We start from the raw sequence: 23,663 nt of genomic DNA on the forward strand, positions 1-23,663 counted from the left end.
TTTCCCGTTGACCATACTTTCCCCCCTCCTTTTCCTGCGAACCAAACGAGCCCTTAAAGGAAAGAGGATGATCGAAAATCGCTCAAACTAGGGAACGGTGAAATTGTAATTTTCTATCAACCCATCGCGTGACTCTCACGTGAGCACTCCCCCGCACGGGCCGCACCGCTCCGGCGCAGCTTTGCTCTGCCAGCCTATCGTTCCCTCTTATAAATAATTTCTCTATTGGCTTCTTTCGTGCCGTTCCTTATTCAACTCTGCCTCTCTCTCTCTCTCTCTCTCTCTCTGGCTTGCTCGCTCTCTCTACTCTTCCGCTCATCGTCCGTGGTCCGTCGGATGCGTATGCGTCGTCGCCTCAGCTACTTCCTCTCCGCCGCAGCCGCCGCCGCTGCCTCCTCCTCCCGAGAACCCTCCTCCCTCTCCAATCGCAGGTTCGTCTTCTTCTTCTCGGTTATGTTTTCCCTTTTTTTTTCCGTTTTACTTATTTCATCCCTCGTTCCCTTGGTAGACGGATGGCTGTTTCGATCTCTCTCGCCGTTTTTTCTGCTGTTTTTGAGGGTTTTTTGCTGATTTTTGGTGCCTCCTCTTTATATGTGTAGATTGTGGATATAGAAGGGCTTGAAGAGAGGGTTTCGCGATGGCGGGACACTGGTCGAGCTTTCCTCTGCGGCTTCAGCAGATCTTATCGGGCGGGAGGCCGGTCTCCCCCGCCCTAAAATTGGAGTCCGAGCCGGTGAGTTTTAATCGCCTATCTTGATCCAGATGCTAGTTTTATTCCTTTTTCTGTTGCTTTTGTGCATTTTGTTTTTGGTGCTTAGATTGGAAATTTTCTGTCTGATTGGTTTCTGTGCAATGGTGCTGGACTTTGTTAGTTTACTTGGCTGCGTGATTTTTTTTTAGTGTTTTGTTGGATGGGAGTTGGTCTTTTTGATGGATTAATTTTGGGGGGTTATTGTTATTTGGGCTGATTGTTGAAAATAAACGTTTTGATTAGTTGTACATGCATGTTCTGTGCTTTTGGGAGTTTGGGATCTTCTTTTGGGATTAGGTTTTGATTCTCATTGTGGGGGATGGGAGCAAAATCTTGCTGAATGTAAAAGAACAGAACATGGTTTGCTGGTCGGTGGGTTGGGATGACTGGTCATGATACCGTCCCCTTTTTGATCGATTCAGAGCTTTATGACCATTACTCTTTTGTGACTGTGATTTTAAAGGAATGCCAGTATATAAATTCCAGACTATGTGTTTTCTATATGGTGTTTTTGTTCAAGTATTCTGTCGAATATTGGCAGCATATAGAGCACTCATTCATAAATTGTTTCCCTTAGGTCTAGATCATTTATTTATTCAAGCCCATTTAACAGAAAAAAAAGGAAGCATCCAATTACATTACCGGTCTGGAAGGGAAAGATTTTTTTTCTTTCCGTTTCCTAATATTATTGCTGTGCTTGCTAGTAGGTTGGTATCACGACCCAGGATCTTATCCAAAAAGGCTAGCTGGAATGTATTATTTGGGTTCATTGATTTTGTATAAGTACCTAAGATCTATCCAGCGAATAACTGATGTGGGACTAATCACACACCTGCATGGGTGCTCATATACTCTCCTTGTTTAAGCCCTGATATCTTCGTTATGCTAAAGATCCAATCTATTTAAATCTAATTACAAGTACTACGATCGGTTTGTATTTAGTCACAATAAATCCATACTGCAGCGTTTCCTAGTCCACATGAGTCATAGGCCGGGTCCGCTTTGATACAATTTATAACAACCCAAGACCTCACCTAAAGTGGTTAGTCAAAAGGTATTTTTTTGGATTCTTTAGTTCTGTATAATTACCTAAGATTTACTCAGTGAATAACTGATGTGGTACTAAACACACGCCTGCACAAGTTATCACAGTTGGTTACTGATAAGATTGTTTGGTTTTGCATTTACAATCCCTTTTCTCTGGCTATCCCCAACTTTCAGATACTGGTGACTATCCCTTGGACAGTTATCAAAATAAATGGTAGCTCTGATAGGAGTGAAAGATCATTTTGGCACTTTAATACTTGGGAACATATATCAAGCACACATTTAAACATATAGAAAGCTTAGAATCGACCCGAACCGGCCGGTTCTGCCTGTTTCGAACCGTACTCGTGACACCGGTACGGTTCCGGCTTAGAAATCGGGACGCGTTCCGAAGCCGGAGAAGGAGAAGAAAAGAGAGAGTGAGAGAGAGAGGATGCCGGCGGAGGCCGCAAAGGGGCCGGCGCCAGGGAAGAAGGGCCGCTTAAGCGGCCAACCCCTGGGAGAGGCAGAACGAGAGAGAAAAGAAAGAGAGAGAGCGGGAGAGGGAGGAAGGGACACCAGTAGAGAGCCAACGGAGCCCGCAAAGGGGCTGGCGCCGTGGAAGAAGGCCGCTTAAGCGACCGACCCCTATTTCGTTCCTCCTTCAGCGTCCTCTCCCTCCCTCCCCCGCTCTCTCTCTTTTCCTCTCTTGTTTTGCCTCTCTTCCGTTTGTTCACTGTGTCGGTATGGGCCCAGCCCGGCACGACGCGGGCCTGTACCGAGCCGTCCCACCGGGAAACTGGTACTGGTTCCTTCGACCTTGATATAAAGAAAGGGTAAACTTTCAATTTGTTTATATTGACATAAAGATAAAAATACGCAGTCATTGTGAGGAAAGGTGGTCTCCCCATCAACGGCCATGGAGAAGGGTTTCAAGCTGCATGCATACATTCAAAGGAGAGTGCTGGTTTCTTGTGAGGAGACAAATGTGGATCTTATTCTATGACTAATAATATGATCTTGACAATTAACTACAACATATTGAAAGGCTTCTTGTCCATGTCCTGTCATTCTACTGAATTGTTGGATATTATTGTCGACTGAGATTTTTATTTGAACCTCAAATTAAATTTTTCTGAAAGCTGTGTTATTAGTGAAATCTTCATATCTCATCGGAAAGATGCTTGCCAAGTCATATATTTGAATAGGTAAATAAATGAAGACATCTGATCTGGTTTGTTATGGTACTAAAGGGCATGTGGAATTCCGCATTTCTTTTACTTGAACTATTATGGTCTAGGTGCTTTAGTTAATATATTATAAGATGTAATTATCTGTGTACTGGTGATTTAATTATGAAGCTAATATGTCTATGCTGCAGAACTCTAAGTCAGCTTGGGCTTGTTTTGCTAAGTAATCTAGATTCAAGTTTTGATATTGGCTTTTGGGCCATAATTCACACTTCAATTTTGCCATGTACTCGAGTTTTTGACATTCCTTTTGGCTGATATTTCACTCCATTTCTTGCATAGAACCTGAATGAGTAATGCTACTTTAATGTTGTCAAGTTGACAAAGGAGTTTGTATTTTCTTTCTTAATGCGTTAATTTCCAATTAGTTAGTGTACTTAAATTATTTGTTACATATTTGCTCTCATATTCTTTTCTTTCACTCTGTTCCATCATCATCTAATTTGAAGGATTAAAAATGGGTGGGGTGTTTGTTCAATAAACTAGGAAAATTTTTGATGCTGAAAAATATATGAAAGTGTTGATCGTAATTATCTGCTTGGTATATAAAATTTGAAAAACTCATTGTCGGACACTTTATGTTGTTTAGTCATTACTTCAATTCTTGTCCGCTTTTTTGAATCTGTCCACCCCATGGATATAATCGTGACACTATAGCTAAACAAATCTTATAAGGGGTTGGAATTGGTCTAGGCTAGGTCTGATATTGCCCTGGCTGGAGAGGATGTTTTGGGCTTTAGGTTAGACCTGAGTCTGAAATATTTTTTTAGCCTATGGCTCGAACATGACCCGAGCCCTAACTTGAGCCTAGCCTGAAGCCTGGATGGGCCCAATCTAACCAAGCTGGTCCCAAATCTTAATCTAGCTTAGAAAGGAAGCATCATTGCCTTTACTTGCCTTTCACCTCCTTCCCATTAGGGGGGGTGCAAAGTGAGAGAGAGTGGAGAGGAAAGAGATGGGGACAGAGAGGAGACAAAGAGCAAGCGTAGGGGAGAGAGAAATTGAGAGAGACAAGTGACCTAAGATAGAGAGTAAGCGGAGGAGGAGAGAGATCGAGTGAAAGTCCGGGAGAGAAGAGAGCGAGAGGAGTGTGAGATGGAGAGATTTAGAGCGAGAGGAGAGTGAGATGGAGAGATTGAGAGAGAGAAGGGGAGGGAGAGAGGGGGAGGGAGAGAGAGAGGGGTGTTAGAAGGGGTTTTGAAGAGAGAGATCAAGAGGGAGAGATGGGGGAGGGGTGGAAGTGGGGGTAGGGGATTGGGAGCTGGTTGGGGTTTAATGAATATTATTATTCTTGGGATTGGGCCCGGACCGGAGCATGCTTTGGGTCAAACTTCAGGACGGGCTTGGGATAGGCTGAAGTATATTTTGGGCTTTAATATCTCAGCCTAAATTCGCGCCTAAACCCTTTCGGGTTTGATCCAATGAGCCTTGTGCGTGCGCGGCCCAATTCCAACCTTACTCACAATTAGTAGCTCTGATGTTATACGGAACCATGGTTTTTTTAAAGTGAGCAATCTAGCTGCAACTTGTAACTACATTAATATTTGATAGCCGAAATCTTATATTGATGGCATGCTAGAATTTTGCTTCTGCACATGCACTTCTTTCTTCTTGTTGGTATTTTGATTAAAACATGATTTTCTTTCTTCCTCCTTCCCCTACCCTTTTCTCCCTTGCCCTGCTCTCAAATCCCTCCTCATCGCCATCATCAATGCTGCCAGCATCTCTCACCATCTCAAGGAGACCATGGCCGCCTTTTCCTCAAATTTTACTATAGCAGGCTTCTCCTCCCCCTGCTCCTTCCCTTCCCATCTCCTTTCCCTACCCTGCTCTCAAGTCCCTCATCATCATCCTCGATGCCGTTGTCAACACTTGTCACCTTCGAGAGGTCTATGGCTGCTTGCTCTGCCTCGTATTTCACCGCATCACCCTCCTCCTCCACTCCACCTCCTCCTCCTTTGCTGCCAACCCCTCAGCCCCCTCTTTTTCACCTTCTCTGCTCGTCTCAAGGCTTGCGTAGCTGCCTGCTCCCTTGCCCATGGGCACCCAGGTCTAGGCCCTTGCCACCAGCAGCTTCGATGCTGACCTCTTCATCCAGAAACCCTCATCTGCATGTATGTCGAGTGCTCACTGGTATCCATTTGCAAAGTATTCGAGCGAACGTTTGTCAAAAACACCCCTCTTTTCCCTAAAATCCCTCCAAAACACAAGGGAACTTTCTTTTAAGTCAACTACTGCCACTTTAGTTGTGATGTGATGTGAGTGTAGTATAGCTTCAACTACAAGGCTCCAAACAGTCCCTTTATGTCTGTGAGAAATAAGAGGTTGAAAGATGGCTTCCCTTTCCCTCTCCAATTGGAGCCACTGTATATTAATGTAGATGAGTTGTATGCTGACATGTTATTTGTGGAGCTAAATAACTTAGATAGAATCACAGCTAGGTTGAATATCAGCTATCTGATAAACAAAGAAATGACTTATTAGGTTCAAATCAACTAGGTAAGGATGAGGAGGCAGAGAAATAATGAAAAATAATGAGCTATGACAATAAAATTAAAACAGAAAGAAATCATAGCAAAGGAATAATCTGATCAACTACAATAAGCATTTTGGCAGCATAATCTGATCAACTACAATAAGCATTTTAGCGAGTTCACTTTTCTGGAAAATATGCTAATAAGGAGCATATCTTTGTCTTTGCTCCCTTTTTCCTTTTTTTTTTTTTTGAAAAAGTCTTACAATACAGAGAAGACCTAATCCTAACAATTAGTTAATTATTTTTAGTAGAATAAAAAATAATGTAACTGGCTACTTGATAGGATAATTGGTTTTTGATCTAAGTATTTTGGTTGTTTTTGCCTATGTTCATTGGCCTGTCCTATTCATTTGATTGCATGTTATTCCTCAATGATCTAATTTTTGTTCATTGATGGGTATAATAAAATAATCATACTAGTTTTATATTTAATACATTATTTTACAATTTAATTAATGAGATTAAAGGTATCCAAGATCCAGTTCTTGTAAGATTCTGATCTCCCCCTCTGCCTTTCTACACAGTTTGTCTGAACCTTCAATTTAGTGCCACAACAGGGGAATCCTCTTTCTTTTTTTGTTGTTTTTTCCCTGGGGGCAGCAGGGGTTGTCTAGAATTCATGAAATGGAACCTGATTCCCAACCAAAGCGGTTGTCTTATGAACAAAAATAGGTTCAACTACTTGAGAAATGTTGTCTGGCATTCACAGAGTGGAACCTGATTGATTAGATAGCACCAGACTCTACAAATGACAGTAGGGGTAACTATTTCAGAATCTAACTCCCACATTTCCGGATGTACTCTAGTTCGAGGGCTACCCAAGCTTTCTGTTTAATACTTCTGTGGGTCTGATCACCATGCAAGTGTTTTTTGTATTAAGGAAGACTTGGAAGTGGAGGTTCTGTTAGTTAAGAGGAGGTATTGGTTGGGGTTTTGTTGCTTACAAAGGATTCTGATTTAAGTAGATGCTGGCTGTATTAGAGCTATGTCCTTGAGTAGATTTTGATTGTTGACATTTCATAACTAAATAGTGAGGATTTGGAATTTTATGTACTGCTTATGATTATGGGCCATTCTCTGAGGACCTTAAGTTCTCATTTTTTCTGCATTTTCTTTTATAAGCTGATTAACCTAAATATTATATATGTTTGGAGTTTGAGGGGGGACTCGAGGTATTGCTAATTTACTTAAATCATCCATGGAGAGTATTTTATATATAAATACATGATGTATCTTGATTTTGCTCATATTTTATTGGTTGAGCTTTGATATATAATTATAGAGCAAAGTCTAATTAATTCCTTGCCCTTATTTGCTAGTATTGCAAAAATCCATTAAAACTCAAATTTTAAATTGCAAATATTGCCTTGATGATTAAAATTTAGGTTGATTTACTATTATAAATCCATCTTCTTGTATGTTAGACTTTATTCGCAGTGCATGATCAAGTTTTAGCGAGCACTCTTCTTTTCTTTTAAGAACCCTTGTGTTAATTTGAATAAAGTACTATGTTTTCTTGTATTTGAAGAAGTTACTGAGTGTTGGTGGCAGATGTATCTGATTTTAAATGTAAGGCTTCACATGTAAGTGACTTACATTGATAATTTCATATAGACATTTTATTATTGATGATTGGCTGGCCCTGTCACATGCCATAGCTACATCTTTTATCTTCTTTATCATTGTTTATATGTTATTCTGAGTGGACTTGCCTATAAAAAAATTAGATGGAATTTCGGAAACGATGGTCAGTTGGAAGTTGTAATTTTTGATCTTCATCTGTATGATATTAAGTGTCATTCAATTGCTGAATCTTTGGGAACTACTTTGTGTTTCCTGTGTTTTATGACAATTTTTGCAATTAACCAGAAATATAAATTATTTTTGTTATTTCTTTTTTCCCATGGCATTATATTTATGCATCTTGAGTTGTTGGGAATTGGAATAAGTTCCTGTAAGTGTTTTCTTTTCAAATGAATTGATCCCAACAATTTGTTAATGTACTCTTATGTTGTTTTGATATTTGCAGCCACCAGAAGTTAAAGCATTTATTGATAGGGTGATTAAGACTCCTTTACATGATATTGCTATACCTCTTTCGGGCTTCCATTGGGAGTACAATAAGGTGCAGCACAATTTTATTTTTCACTGAACCTGCCTTGTTTGGTTTACTTTTGCTCTCTTGATCTCATCTTGTGGATTTGATTTTAGGGTAATTTTCATCACTGGAGGCCGCTTTTTATGCATTTTGATACATACTTCAAGACATATCTCTCTTGTAGGAAAGATCTTCTTTTATCTGATAATATTTCAGAGGAAGATCCATTTCCCAAGCATTCTGTTATGCAAATTTTAAGAGTTATGCAAGTTATTTTGGAAAATTGTCACAACAAGAGTTCATTTGGCGGTCTAGAGGTAAGCTGGAGATCCATATAGTGCACCATCTTGCTGTTTTGTTAATTCGTAATCAAAGTTCGAGTAAAATTATACACAATGTGCTTACCCATACTCTTGTAGTGGAATTACATACTACTTGGATTGAGCATTGGTTTTTGGTCTGACACTTCCAAGTTCTTTGTGAATCAGCATTTCAGGCTTCTGCTTGCCTCTACAGATCCAGAGATTCTAATTGCTGCATTGGAGACTCTTTCTGCGTTGGTGAAGATAAATCCCTCCAAGATACATGTGAGCGGGAAACTGATTGCTTGTGGCTCTGTTAACAGCTGTTGTCTGTCTTTGGCCCAGGGCTGGGGAAGCAAAGAAGAAGGTTTGGGTTTACATTCATGTGTTGTGGCAAATGAGAGGAACCAGCATGACGGATTGTGCCTGTTCCCATCTGATGTGGAAAATAAGTGTCCTGGGGCTCAATACCATTTGGGGTCAACCCTCCATTTTGAGTATAATATGGTTGCTTCCCAGGACACTGAGCAAACCAGCAGAAGCAAGTCATCCAACATGTGTGTCATACATATCCCAGATCTTCATCTCCGGAAGGAGGATGATCTAATCATTTTGAAGCAGTGTACTGACCAATTCAATGTACCTCCAGAACACAGGTTCTCATTGCTTACAAGAATTAGATATGCTCATGCCCTCCATTCCCTTAGAACATGTAGGTTGTACAGCAGAATCATGGTACTTGCTTTCATTGTTCTGGTACAATCCAATGATGCTCAAGATGAACTTGTGTCTTTCTTTGCAAATGAGCCCGAGTATGCAAATGAGCTGATGAGGCTTGTTCGTTCTGAAGACTCTGTCCCTGGAACTATAAGAGCACTTGCCATGGTTGCATTGGGAGCACAATTAGCCGCATATGCATCATCTCATGAACGTGCCAGAATATTGAGCAGCTCAACTATTATTTCTGCTGGTGGAAATCGTATGGTGCTTCTAAGTATACTTCAAAAAGCTGTCTTGTCACTTAGTAACCCTGGTGATCCTTCGACTCCATTATTTGTTGATGCTCTTCTACAGTTTTTCCTGCTTCATGTTCTATCATCTTCAAGTTCTGGGAATGCTATAAGGGGGTCGGGAATGGTTCCCCCTCTTTTGCCCCTTTTACAGGACTCTGATCCTGCCCATACTCATCTTGTCTGCTCAGCAGTGAAGACCCTTCAAAAGTTGATGGAGTACAGTAGTCCAGCTGTATCCTTGTTCAAAGACTTAGGTGGGGTGGAGCTTTTGGCTCAAAGGCTGCAGATTGAAGTTCATAGAGTTATTGGTACAGTTGGTGAGAATAGCAACACAATGATCAGTGGTGATTTAAAATCTGATGAAGATCATGTTTATTCTCAGAAGCGGCTTATCAAAGCTTTGCTCAAGGCACTTGGTTCTGCTACATATTCCCCAGCAAATTCTACAAGGTTGCAGAGCTCCCATGATAATTCATTGCCTGCTTCTTTATCTTTGATATTTCACAATGTGAATAAGTTTGGAGGAGATATTTATTTTTCGGCTGTAACTGTTATGAGTGAAATTATTCACAAGGACCCAACGTGCTTTCCTGTTTTGAATGAATCTGGTCTTCCAGATTCATTTCTGTCGTCAGTGATTTCTGGGATACTTCCTTCTTCCAAAGCACTCATATGTGTCCCTAATGGTCTTGGTGCCATTTGCCTCAATGCTAAAGGATTGGAGGCAGTTAGGGAAACTACTGCATTGCAGTTTCTTGTAGACACTTTCACAACCAGGAAATATTTGGTGGCAATGAATGAAGGTGTTGTTCTTTTAGCAAATGCTGTGGAGGAGCTTCTTCGTCATGTTTCTTCACTAAGAAGCACTGGTGTTGATATAATCATTGAAATCATCAACAAACTTGCTTCTATGGGAAAAGACAAATGCAAGGACCCTTCTGGTAGTTTGGATGAGAACACTGTCATGGAAACAGATCTTGACAATAAGTTAAACAAGGGACATGATTTGGTGGGTGCCATGGACTCAGCTGCTGATGGCATCAGCAATGAGCAGTTTGTGCAGTTATGCATCTTTCATGTTATGGTCCTTGTTCAACGGACTACGGAAAACTCTGAAACTTGTAGATTATTTGTGGAGAAGGGAGGTATAGAAAAATTGTTGAAACTGTTACTGCAGCCCAGCATCACACAGTCGTCTGAAGGGATGCCAATTGCTTTGCATAGCAGCATTGTGTTTAAGGGCTTTACTCTGCATCATTCTGCACCTTTGGCACATGCATTCTCCTCTTCTCTGAGGGAGCATTTGAAGAAAGCTCTGAGTGGATTCAGTTCAGTTGCTGGATCATTTTTATTGGCTCCCAAGTCTACACCAGATAATGGAATCTTTTCTTCACTTTTTGTTGTTGAATTTATTCTGTTCCTTGCTGCATCAAAAGATAACCGCTGGATAAGTGCATTACTTACAGAATTTGGAGATGCTAGTAGGGATGTTTTAGAAGATCTTGGACGGGTTCATCAGGAAGTATTGTGGCAAGTTGCCCTTTACGAAGATTCAAAGATTGATGCAGATGCTGAGTCTTCGAATTCTGTAAACGAGGCGAAAAGGTCGGAAGCAGAAGCAAGTGAATCTGATGAGCAAAGGTTCAGTTCTTTTAGGCAGTATCTTGATCCATTACTGAGACGAAGAGTGTCTGGGTGGAGTATAGAGTCACAAGTTTCTGACCTTATTAGCATATATCGTGATCTTGGCCGTGCTGCTAGTGGTTTGCAAAGACTTGGTATGGATGGCCATTCAACTTTACGACTTGCATCTGGTTCCCACTCACAGTCTTCCAATTCTGTAGATGCCAATGCTACAATGGAAGCAGAAGAAGACAAGCAGAGATCATATTATTCTTCCTGCCGTGAGATGATGAGATCGCTTTCTTATCATATCAGCCATCTGTTTATGGAGCTGGGAAAGGCAATGCTTCTTGCTTCTCGTCGTGAGAACAATCCTATAAATGTGTCCACAACTGGCGTATCTGTTGTTGGTACAGTTGCTGCAATTGTGCTGGAGCACTTGAATTTTGGAGGGCATGCAAGTCCGAACATGGAAATCTCCATATCCACAAAATGTCGTTACCTTGGCAAGGTCATTGCCTTTATTGATGGGATTCTATCAGACAGGCCAGAGTCATGTAATCCAATCATGCTAAATTGCTTTTATGGTCGTGGGGTCATCCATGCCATCTTAACAACTTTTGAAGCTACCAGTCAGTTGCTCTTTGCAGTTAACCGGGTGCCAGCTTCTCCTATGGAAACTGATGATAAAAGCCTTAAAGAAGAGAAGGGGGACGTGGATAATTCTTGGCTATATGGTCCCTTGGCCAACTATGGTACTCTTATGGACCACCTTGTGACCTCATCTTTCATCTTATCTTCCTCCACAAAACAGTTGCTTGAGCAACCTATTGCAAATGGAGATGTTCCATTTCCTCAAGATGCTGAGGCATTTGTGAAGGTTCTTCAGTTGAAGGTATTGAAGACTGTACTTCCTATCTGGACTCACCCTCACTTTGCTGAATGCGATACGGAGTTCATTAGTACAATGATCTCCATTATGAGGCATGTTTATTCTGGGGTTGAAGTTAGGAACGTCAGTGGCATTGCTGGAGCTCGTTTAAGTGGTCCTCCTCCTGATGAATCAGCAATATCGATGATTGTTGAGATGGGCTTTTCTCGGGCTAGGGCTGAAGAGGCATTGAGGCAGGTGGGAACAAATAGTGTTGAGATTGCGACTGATTGGTTATTTTCACATCCGGAAGAACCACAAGAAGATGCTGAACTTGCTCGAGCTCTTGCCATGTCCCTAGGGAACTCTGATGCATCCTCAAAGGAAGATGAAGCTGCAATTTCTAATAGTTTTGACCAAGAAGAGGAGTCAGTCCAATTGCCTCCTGTCGATGAAATTTTATCTGCTTGCATTAGACTTCTGCAGGTGAAGGAGCCTATAGCTTTCCCTGTTCGGGATCTCCTTGTGATGATTTCCTCACAAAATGATGGCCAATACCGGTCAAAGGTTCTCAATTTCATCATTGATCATGTAAAACATTGTCCTATGGCATCTGATCCATTCAACAGCAGCACATTGTCTGCACTTTTTCATGTCTTATCATTAATTCTTCATGAAGATGTGGTAGCACGAGAACTTGCCTCTCAGGCAGGCCTGGTAAAGATTGCTTTGAATCTGCTTTCAGAGTGGAACCTGGGCTTGCAGGTTGGTGAGAAGTCCCAGGTTCCAAAGTGGGTGACTGTATGTTTTCTTTCTATTGATCGCATGTTGCGGGTGGATCCAAAATTGACTTCAGAATTTACAAATTTGGAGCAGCTGAAAAAGGATGATCCGAATACCCAGACTCCTGTGGTGATTGGTGAGAGCAAGGGAAAGGATTCACAGTCCACTCTGGGATCAATCACTGGGCTTTTGGATATGCAGGATCAGAAGAGGCTATTAGAGATATGTTGTAGATGCATACAGAATCAACTACCTTCTTATACCATGCATGTGGTGCTTCGATTGTGTGCAACGCTGACTAAAGTTCATTCAGTTGCTGTTGGTTTCCTTGATGCTGGAGGTTTGCATGCATTGCTTAATTTGCCAACTAGTAGCTTATTCTCTGGATTCAACAATGTGGCATCTGCAATAGTCCGTCACATTTTAGAAGATCCCCACACTCTTCAGCTGGCTATGGAGTCAGAGATACGTCACACTCTTCATTCAAGTGCCAGAGTTGCACCACGTAATTTTGTCCAAAATTTGGCCTTTGTTATTTCTAGGGACCCAGTAGTATTTATGAAAGCTGCTCATGCTGTATGCCAGATTGAGATGGTGGGTGACAGGCCATATGTTGTGCTGTTGAAAGATCGTGAGAAAGAGAAAGAGAAGTCCAAGGAGAAAGAGAAAGACAAGGCAATAGAGAAAGACAAGTCCCCAGCTGCTGATGGAAAATTTACTGCAGGGGACGTGAATCCAATGGCTCCAGGTAGTGGACATGGTAAGCTACCAGATTCAAATGCGAAGAACACAAAACCCCACCGGAAATCTCCTCAGAGCTTTACAATGGCAATAGAGCATCTCTTGAATTTGATTGTAACTTTTGTTCCGTCATTGAAGGTCGAGGACCAGTTTGATGGTGTTCCTGGTACCCCATCGGTAGCAGACATGGATGTTGACTGCACTTCAGCCAAAGGGAAAGGAAAAGCTATTGCTGTTTCATCTGAAGACAGCAAAATTGCTAGCCAGGAGGCCTCAGCTTCTCTTGCTAAGACTGCCTTCATCTTGAAGTTATTGACAGAAATACTTTTGACTTACACTTCATCAATTCATGTCTTGCTTCGTAGGGATGTTGAAGTTAGTAGTTTCCATCGTCCTGTACGTGGCTCATCTGCCGACAGCTCCGGTGGAATACTTCAACATATTCTTCACAAGTTTCTGCCATACCCAGGGATCCACAAGAAGGATAAAAAAGCAGATGGAGACTGGAGGCATAAGTTAGCTACCAGGGCTAACCAGTTTCTGGTGGCCTCGTCCATCCGTTCTACAGAAGGGCGTAAAAGGATCTTTTCTGAAATCAGTAATGTGTTTAATAACTTTATTGACTCATCAAGTGGTTGCAGTTATCCAGACTCTAGTATGCATGCATTTGTTGACCTGCTTAATGATATCCTTGCTGCCCGTTCACCTACTGGCACATTTATTTCAGCGGAAGCTTCAGCGACCTTCATAGATGTTGGGTTGGTTCAGTCACTGACACGAACTCTCCAAATTTTGGACTTGGATCATGCTGACTCACCAAAGATTGTTACAGGAATTGTGAAAGCTCTGGAAACTGTTTCTAGGGAATATGTTCATTCTGCTGATCTTAATGCTGCAAAGGGAGACACCTCTCTGAAGCTTGCTTCTGATCAGAATCATGTAGACTCATCTTATACTTATAGTAGTGGCGGTGGATTCCAATTGCTGGAAACAACATCCCAGCATGATCATACTGAAGGGGTGTCTGGCCATGTGGAATCTTTTAATGCTGCTCAAAATTCAGGCAGTTCAGATTCTATTACAGATGATATGGATCATGATCGGGATTTGGATGGGGGGTTTGCTCGTGAATCTGAAGATGATTTTATGCATGAAGCTTCTGAAGATGGTGCAGGCAATGAAAATGGTATGTCACCTATGGAGATCAGATTTGATATCCCACGCAATGCAGAGGATGAAATGGGCGATGAAGATGATGATATGTCGGGGGATGATGGGGATGAAGTTGATGAGGATGATGAGGACAATATTGATTTGGAGGAAGATGATCTCCATCAGATGTCGCATCCTGATACAGATCAGGATGAACATGAGGTTGATGATGAAGAGTTCGATGAGGATGGGTTGGAGGAAGAGGACGATGATGATGATGAGGATGATGATGAAGTTATACTACGACTAGAAGAGGGATTTAATGGTATCAATGTTTTTGATCACATTGAAGTTTTTGGTGGGAACAACTTTTCTAGAGAAACACTAGGTGTGATGCCTCTTGACATATTTGGCTCAAGACGACAAGGTCGTACCACATCTATATACAATCTTCTCGGAAGAGCAGGTGATCATGGTATTCATCTTGAACATCCACTCTTGGAGGATCCGTCTTCATTCAGGCACTTCGTTCATCAAAGACAAACAGGTGAGTTATTTTGGACTACGCTGGCATTGTTGCTTGATTATAGGCTCAACTTTTTAATCTCTATGTGGTTTTTTCAATTTATTCCTTTTATCTATCACTGCATAGAACTAAGGAACTTAAAAAGTTTCATGGAGCTAAATAATAGAGACATAGTTTTATGATATATCTACTTGATGATTGCCTTGTACCAACATTTTTTCTTCAGAGAATGCAGTTGATATGGCTTTCTCAGATATAAATCATGAGAGTACTTCTCGGTCGGATGCAATTTTCCGATCATTGAGAAGTGGACATCATGGGCGGCATCGATTCAATATGTGGTTAGATGATAGCCAGCAACATGGTGGGTTAAGTGCACCTGCAGTGCCTCCAGTCATTGAGGAGTTGCTTGTTTCCCAGTTGAGGCGGCCTACACCTGTCCAACCTTCTGATCAGAATGTGTCTACAGACAACCCTCAAGAAAAAGATGAGCCCAACCAGTTACAGAGATTGGATGCTGGATTAAGAGAAGAAACAATCACAGGAGGCGGTGAAAATAATGAAAATATGATTATCCCTTCTCCTAGTTCTGTGGTAGATGGCACTGGAAATGGTGGAGTTGGACCTGCTGATGTTGCTGCACTTCAAGAAAGAGAAACATCGAATGCAAACGAGCAAGTTGATGACATGCAGTATGAACGCAGTGATGCAGCTATACGAGATGTGGAAGCAGTGAGCCAGGCAAGCAGTGGAAGTGGTGCAACTTTAGGGGAAAGCCTTCGTAGCTTGGAAGTGGAAATAGGAAGTGCTGATGGGCATGATGATGGAGAAAGGCAAGGCCCTGCAGATAGGCTCCCTTTGGGTGACTTGCAGCCATCCACTCGGGTGAGAAGGTCTTTAGGAAGTACAATGCCAATAGGTAGCAGGGATACATCTCTGGAAAGTGTCAGCGAGCTTCCACAACATCCTCCAAGTCAAGAAGCTGGTCAAAGTGGTCCACATGAAGAGCAGCAACCCAATAGAAATGTTGATACGGATGCAATTGATCCTACATTTTTAGAGGCTCTTCCTGAGGATTTGCGAGCGGAAGTACTTTCTTCACAACAGAATCAAGTGACACAAACTTCCAGTGAGCATTCTCAAACTGTTGGAGAGATTGATCCTGAATTTCTTGCTGCACTTCCTCCTGATATTCGAGAAGAGGTCCTAGCACAACAACGTGCTCAAAGGCTACAACAATCACAAGAACTGGAGGGGCAACCTGTTGAAATGGATGCTGTTTCAATAATTGCTACATTTCCTTCAGAAATACGAGAAGAGGTGGGCATGGTGTGATGTTAATGTAATTATGTGACGATCCGCTTTGAATGGTGCTTGCGGTTTAGTGGCTTTGAATTTAATTTATTGCTTTAATGACATACATAAGTCATGTCCAATGACATGTCTTCATGCTCTTATGGTTCCATCATATGCTTTCAGGTGCTTTTAACGTCCCCAGATACTCTACTGGCTACTTTGACACCTGCACTTGTTGCTGAAGCAAATATGTTGCGGGAAAGATTTGCTCATCGGCGTTATAGTGGCACCCTTTTTGGCATGAACTCGAGAAATCGTCGGGGTGAGTCTTCTAGGCATGGTGATACTATTGGGTCAAGTCTAGGCAGAATTACTGGTGATGTTGCCCGCAAGTCTGCAGCTGGCAAGTTGATCGAAGCTGATGGGGCCCCTCTGGTGGATACAGATGCTCTAAAAACTTTGATCAGGTTGCTTCGTGTTGTTCAGGTAACGACTTGGTTCTTGTTACTCGAGCTCCACTCAAACTCTAATGTGAATGACAGTTTGTCATTTGATTTCACAGCCTCTATATAAAGGTCAATTACAAAGGCTTCTCTTGAATCTTTGTGCTCATCATGAAACTAGAATGTCTTTAGTGAAAATTTTAATGGACATGCTTATGCTTGATCTGCGGGGCGCCACTGATAATTCAGTTGATGCTGCTGAACCACTCTATCGATTGTATGGTTGTCAGAGTTACATTGCTTACTCCCGTCCTCAATTCTCAAATGGTATGTTGCTTTTGCATTTGAATTATTTTAACAATTTTCATAAACTGCTTCATGGCTGTCTCTGTTATATTCTGTCCAGTTTAGGTTTCAAATTGTTTTATTTGATCTTAACTCCGAGTTTGATTAGTAAAAGCTTGTTATGATCTGTTATGTTTCTATCTTGTTAAGATCTCTTGATAAATGAGAGTCAGAAGAAAAGGTATCAGTTTGTACTCATGAGTAAGCTAATGTGCTCTTTGTTCACCCTCTGTTTGGTTAAATGTATAGGAGTGCCTCCTATAGTGTCCCGTCGTATCCTAGAAACTTTGACATACTTGGCCCGACATCATCTGAATGTGGCGAAGCTCTTGCTTCATCTTGAGTTGGCACAGCCACCTCTGCATAAAGCAGATGCTTCTGATCAAGGACATGGTAAGGCTGTTATTATGGAAGAAGATAAACCTGAAGATAAAAAAGGGGATTTTGCTATTGCCCTGCTTTTGAGTCTCTTGAATCAGCCATTGTACATGAGGAGCGTAGCTCATCTTGAACAGGTAACTGAATACTATTTGCTGTAATTTTTCTGAAAATTTCTGGTTCTTATCTTTTGAACCTTCTTTCTTTCAGTTGTTAAATCTTCTTGAAGTTATCATGGTTAATGCTGAAAATGACTCTGGTGTATCTAATAAATCCGGAGAGTCTCCTGATCAACCATCTTCTGATAGCACCATGCAAGATGAACTGATGAATACTGATGCTGTTGGATTGTCTGCTGGTGGGAATGGAAAATCATTCAAGGCAGAGGATTCCAACAGAAACTCTGTGTCTGCTGTAAACAATAAATGCAGCATACGAGTTGTTCTACTGAGCCTACCACAAGCAGAATTGCGACTTCTTTGCTCATTGCTTGCACATGAAGGGTATGATGAACAATCTCTAGTCTAAGTTGTTTTAGTGATGTGCATGAAGGATGCAAGGATGCAATGTCATAGATCATTATAATCTAGGATGTGAATGTGATGAAGGGAACTGCTTGTGCATGCATTTCCCAGTCACTGAGTAGGAATTTTAATCAGCAGTTCTAGTTGCATGACTGATTTATTATAATATTCACTAGTTTTATATATTGTCTCTTTTTGGTCTCCAAAAGTCCGATATTTTTAATAAGCATGGCTTTAAGATATTTCTTGGGTCTTGTAGCTTCACATTTCATTTTCTTTGTCATGACTGAGATGATTGTGGTCTTTTGCAGTTTGTCTGATAACGCATATGTTCTTGTGGCTGAGGTGTTGAAAAAGATAGTGATTGTTGCTCCTAGCTATTGCAGTTTATTCATTACGGAACTTGCAATTTCATTGCAAAATTTGACTTTATGTGCACTGAATGAATTACGCTTGTATGTGGATGCTGAAAAGGCTGTTCTTAGCACATCTTCTACCAACGGGACTGCAATCTTGAGAGTTTTGCAGGCATTGAGCTCTCTTGTTGCTGCATTACATGAGAAGAAGGATCCTGGGCTTCTCCCTGACAGAGAATATGCAAGTGCTTTGTCTCAGATATGGGATATAAATGCAGCATTGGAATCCTTGTGGGTAGAGTTGAGCAACTGCATAAGCAAAATTGAAAGCTCTTCAGAATCCCAGTCAGATTTGGCTGCTGTTTCTGGGAATTTGGCATCCACAGCTGCAGGTGTAGCCCCTCCACTACCAGCAGGTACACAGAACATCTTGCCATATATAGAATCATTCTTTGTGACATGTGAAAAGTTATTCCCTGGACAATCAGAAGCAGTTCAAGAATTTGCTGCCACAGCTTCTCCTGATATTGAAGATTCCACAACTTCGACTAGTGGAAAGAAATCATCAGGAACCTATCAAAATGTTGATGAGAAACATGTTGCTTTTGTTAAATTCTCCGAGAAACACAGAAAGTTGTTAAATGCATTCGTTCGGCAGAACCCTGGATTGCTCGAAAAGTCATTCTCTCTTATGCTAAAAGTTCCACGTTTCATAGATTTTGACAATAAACGTGCTTATTTCCGATCAAAAATTAAACATCAACATGACCATCATCACAATCCAGTGAGGATTTCAGTGAGAAGAGCCTACATACTTGAAGACTCCTATAACCAACTGCGAATGAGATCACCTCAAGATCTGAAGGGGAGGCTGACTGTTCATTTCCAAAGAGAAGAAGGTATTGATGCTGGCGGGCTTACCAGGGAATGGTATCAGTTATTATCTCGTGTAATATTTGACAAGGGTGCCCTGCTTTTCACAACGGTGGGCAATGAGTCAACATTTCAACCAAATCCCAACTCTGTCTACCAAACAGAACATCTCTCATATTTCAAGTTTGTAGGAAGAGTGGTGGGTGCTGTTGCTTATAAAAAGAATTTATTTGCAAACTATCCTTCACTTATGTTTAAGCCTAATGATGTCTGATTTCCTGCAGGTTGGTAAAGCACTCTTTGATGGTCAGCTTCTAGACGTTCATTTTACTCGATCTTTCTACAAGCACATTCTTGGGGTGAAGGTTACTTATCATGACATTGAGGCTGTTGATCCTGATTACTATAAGAGCCTAAAGTGGATACTTGAGGTATGCTGTCTTCCATTTCTGTTTTTGGGGTTTGTAAATTAATGTTGCTTCTCACCCTTTTTCAACTTTTATTTTGAATTTGGTTATTTCATCTTTGAATTAGGGGTAATCTGTCGTCTTGTAATTGCAGAATGATAAAAGTGATGTTTTGGACCTTACTTTCAGCATAGATGCTGATGAGGAGAAGCTGATATTGTATGAGAAGTCTGAGGTAGTTGTTCCTGCATATTTGTCTTTTTTTCACGTAATGATATTGCTAGGAGGCTAGCACAGGAGATAGTGAAGATACCCACTATATATATTGTGTTCATCTGTCAATCTATTTGCATATAATGAAAAACAATGCATGAAGTACAGAATTAATTATGGCTACATGTAGAATTTTAAGATGGTGTTCTAGATGTGTAATGAAAACATAAGTACTTGCAGGAGCCCTGCTGGATAAAATCTTCATTGTTGATTTAAAGATGATCAAAATGTTTACCCATATTTATTGATTTCTTCTTGTTTCCTCTGTTCTATACTGCTCCTTTCTTCTATATCTGCATATAAAATATGTCTGCCTGCACCAGTACCAAACTTGGGAATTTCTCCAGAAGCCATATGAAAGAACCCTGCCAACCTGTTTGTGGTCTATTGGTCTTTGCACATGCAAAGAACCTAAATCTTTTCGTGCACGCTTATAAAACCATTTATTATTATTTGCATAAAACCATTTATTATTAAATGATGTGATATTTGCTGTAATACTCCGTGTTGATATGACATCTTCAATTCCACCTTAATTTGCATTTGTTATAGTATTCAACTTGTAACATGCAGTTCTGACATATCATATTTTACACGTATAATATGCCTTGCTAATTTCCATTTGTTTTGTTTCTTGGCTGATCATATGCTATTGTGCAGGTAACTGATTGTGAGTTGATTCCTGGTGGGCGTAATATCAGGGTTACTGAAGAAAATAAGCATGAATATGTAGATCGGTTAGCAGAACATCGGCTAACAACTGCCATTAGGCCCCAAATAAATGCATTTATGGAAGGCTTCACTGAGTTGATCCCTCGGGATTTGATATCCATTTTCAATGACAAAGAGCTAGAATTATTGATCAGTGGACTTCCGGATATTGATTGTGAGTTGCTAATTGGATCATATTTTGAAGCTTATAGTATCACAGATGATATGGATTAATGCTATTATTTATTTTGAGTTTTTCTTATCGTGGGTCTGATTCCACTCCTTTCAGTGGATGATTTGAGAGCGAATACCGAGTACTTTGGCTACAGCAATGCATCACCTGTCATTCAGTGGTTCTGGGAAGTGCTTCAGGGATTCAGCAAGGAGGATAAAGCTCGATTCCTGCAGTTTGTCACTGGCACCTCCAAGGTACCTTCCCTCTGTAATAGCCTTTGTCTTGAGTAGCATATGTTGTCATTGGAGGCTCCATTCTGACAGCTAATAAATATACAGAATGATTTGTTTGTAAATATGCTTATATTGCTAATGAGCATTGGAAGATATTTTATATGCACAAATGTTAGATGCCTGTTGGACAGCAACTTGTGCTTCCTTCTTTGTCAAGTCATGCATGCCATTCTCTGAAGCACTTGTGGTGCATCTATTTCAGACATTAAACAGGTGCATCCTAAAAAAATATTTTAGGTTCTTAATATATATTTTTCCTTTCTGCTGTTATGCCAACAAGGCAATCTTGATTGTCATCAACTTTATTATCAACTATCAGATATGTTGACTGTGAAGTTCTAATCCATCATCATTGTTAACTAGTATATGGCTTTTGTAGTGTGTTTAGGTGGTTTAATACAAATGTTTGATGTATGGGTATGATGTCTTGTTGTTATTGACTTGAATTCATATGTACATCTCTTTTTGGGTATTTGTGCACCTTCTATTTCTGTTGCTCCTAAACATTTTCTTTGGAGATAAAATCAAGAGGATGTGTGTATTAGTAGAGGCTTCACAACAGTAGGAAGCTTTCACTGAAGGCCCTAATGTCATATGTAGTCTAAATACCTATGATTATTGAACTGTATAAATTTATGTTTTCATGTAGGCGGAATACACATGTTGGAGCATGCTTTTGGTCTGCATTTTCTTGATGTGCTGAAGATATTGTCATAGGCTTGCTAACATTTTTACTTGAACTGCAGGTCCCATTGGAAGGTTTCAGTGCCCTCCAAGGAATCTCAGGCGCACAAAAGTTTCAGATACACAAGGCATATGGAAGCCCCCACCATCTGCCTTCAGCTCACACCTGGTATGCTTTTCTTCTTACTGGCCTCTTAGTTTTGTGTAGCTGTGAACCATCCCAGCAGGAGTATCTTGAATTCTACCTCAGGATTTAGTTAAACATTGGTATTGTTAGATTTGGGGTTTTCTCAACCTCAAGGACTATGAATAGCAGGAGATAAATGCTGAAAGACATTGACAGTAACATGGTTTGTTGACATAAAAAACAAAGGCCTGCCATATCATTACCATTCTCGTTTATTATGGGAAGTTGTTTTTCTTATTCCAGCTGCCAACATGCTATGTCAACTACCATGTTATAACAGCGGCAATCTTAAATCAGAAAGTCAGGGGTCACTCTGCGCTCTTCTATGATGTACTTGGTTTCATGGTTTATTGAATCATTTTTCTCATACAATTGAACCCAATAATAATTAGTTGTTTAGCTGCTCCTTTTCTACTGTCATGGACCGTGGTGTTCACTTTTTGGACCTTAAAGTAGTCCTAATTTAAAGTCAGTCGTCAGATTTAAAGCTTCTACTTAAAGATGGAACTGGCAAGGTACGCGGTACCGATTGTACCGATGTACCGGTGGGCATCAGTACCGGTACGGTACCGAACCAAACCGAGCCGAACCGGTACTGCACCGATGGAGCTAAAAGCAAAAAAAAAATTGAAGCCGGTACGGACTGGTCGGTATGGGTCGGCACCAGGTCGGCACGGGCACGTACCGGGTCGGTACGTGCCGGTATGCACCGGTACCGGTCGGTACATGCCGGTATGCGCCGGTACGGTTCGGTACCGAAATATGTAGCTGTATCCTACCGGTAGGATCCGGTACCGGTATGTACCGGCCGGTACCGACCCGTACCGACCGGTACGGCAGACCATGGGAACTGGTGAGGTCTATGTTTATGCTAACTTCCCCTGGCATGGCTACTGCTGGTCTCTCAGCCGTCATTCTGCAATGACTCTCTTAAGCATGCATCATGGTTGTTGGAGCATGTAGTTGTGGTTCTATTTTTGTGTTAACAGAGTTTATTTTTGTCTGTCTTGCTTATCTTTGTTCTGCTTTTCTTGGTGCAGCTTCAACCAATTAGACCTGCCCGAGTACACCTCCAAGGAACAGCTACAGGAGAGGTTGCTTCTAGCTGTCCATGAAGCTAATGAAGGGTTTGGGTTTGGTTGACAGGGTCACAAGCATGTGTGTCGTGAAATTGTACAGATACTGTATTGAAAAGAGATAAGCATGCCACTGCTGACCTGGCCCAGCCCTTGGTAATAGAGCTCTATCATTTTTCGGTCATTCTCCATTAGCATCAGATAATCTGGTACAGTCTCCTGGAGTTTTTTCCCCAGAACTAGAAGCTGCAGATGTGGGTTGAAGCATATGCTGATTTACGTGATGGAAGCTCCAATCTGTTTCCAAAACTTCTGCGAGTTTTTAAATTGCAGGTCAAGGGGATAGGTTGCCTGGGCTGCTGGTGACCCATATCTGAGACAGGACAGCTTTGAGTCTAATGTCCTTAAGTCGGTACTTTTAACAGTAGCTGTTACTGTGCACCATAGGTTTGGTATACTCCCTTTTTTTTCAGATAGCTTATATAAGTTGTTATCTTTGAATTATTAATTTATACAACGTTTTAATCTTTGTGAATTTTACAATTCTATTGTTAAGAATTGACAAATATATATTCCTTTATTATAATACACTTGGTGCAATATATATGGTATATTACAAGAAATGGGTGTGTTTATCAGATTTCAGTTTTTTGACGTGGTGTTTACTTTTGGAATTAGCAATGCTAAAATGTGGATATGGGCATGTACTCTATCTGCAGTACAGGTCAATGGTTTAATGGCTACGATGGAATTCTGGTATGGTTTTGATGTTGTGGTTTTGGATCTTCTGTTACCTATGGATGTTGGTCATCTGTCTCAATTGGCTTTCAGCTTGTAATATTTCCTGGATTTGTTTCAGCTTGGAATGGGTGGGTATGAAAACCTACATTCAGGATCTGTCTCCAGTTCATTTGCAAACTGGAGAGGGCCGCCGACAGCCATCCATTATTGATGCGAATGTTATGTTTGG

General features: G+C 41.0%; 1 protein-coding gene across 2 annotated transcripts; it reads left to right on the forward strand.

Moving 5' to 3' along the window:
- Positions 1-253: 253 nt before the first annotated feature.
- Positions 254-23,316, forward strand: LOC103710828 (E3 ubiquitin-protein ligase UPL2-like). 2 transcript variants are annotated; one of them, XM_008796727.3, is made up of 17 exons: positions 254-431; positions 600-733; positions 7,593-7,688; positions 7,775-7,978; positions 8,150-14,693; positions 14,899-15,992; positions 16,152-16,454; positions 16,531-16,738; positions 17,006-17,271; positions 17,345-17,637; positions 17,970-19,086; positions 19,172-19,318; positions 19,449-19,529; positions 20,228-20,453; positions 20,568-20,707; positions 21,493-21,599; positions 22,658-23,316. In XM_008796727.3, exons 2-17 carry the CDS (start codon positions 638-640, stop codon positions 22,758-22,760), a joined length of 11,025 nt encoding a protein of 3,674 aa, XP_008794949.2. In that variant the 5' UTR covers positions 254-431; positions 600-637; the 3' UTR covers positions 22,761-23,316. The 2 variants fall into 2 exon arrangements, with proteins under 2 accessions (XP_008794949.2, XP_026661935.2); XM_026806134.2 differs by having other exon boundaries at positions 14,908-15,992.
- The last annotated feature ends 347 nt before the right edge of the window (positions 23,317-23,663 follow it).

The sequence above is a fragment of the Phoenix dactylifera genome, chromosome 14, assembly GCF_009389715.1.
Source record: "Phoenix dactylifera cultivar Barhee BC4 chromosome 14, palm_55x_up_171113_PBpolish2nd_filt_p, whole genome shotgun sequence".
Taxonomy (NCBI): Eukaryota; Viridiplantae; Streptophyta; class Magnoliopsida; order Arecales; family Arecaceae; genus Phoenix; species Phoenix dactylifera.

Coding starts and splice junctions, on each gene's coding strand:
- LOC103710828 (XM_008796727.3), top strand. CDS start 638: ATGGCGGGACACTGGTCGAGCTTTCCTCTGCGGCTTCAGCAGATCTTA. Junction 16,739..17,005: donor CCGTCCTCAATTCTCAAATG/GTATGTTGCTTT, acceptor TTAAATGTATAG/GAGTGCCTCCTATAGTGTCC. Junction 19,530..20,227: donor TATTGTATGAGAAGTCTGAG/GTAGTTGTTCCT, acceptor GCTATTGTGCAG/GTAACTGATTGTGAGTTGAT.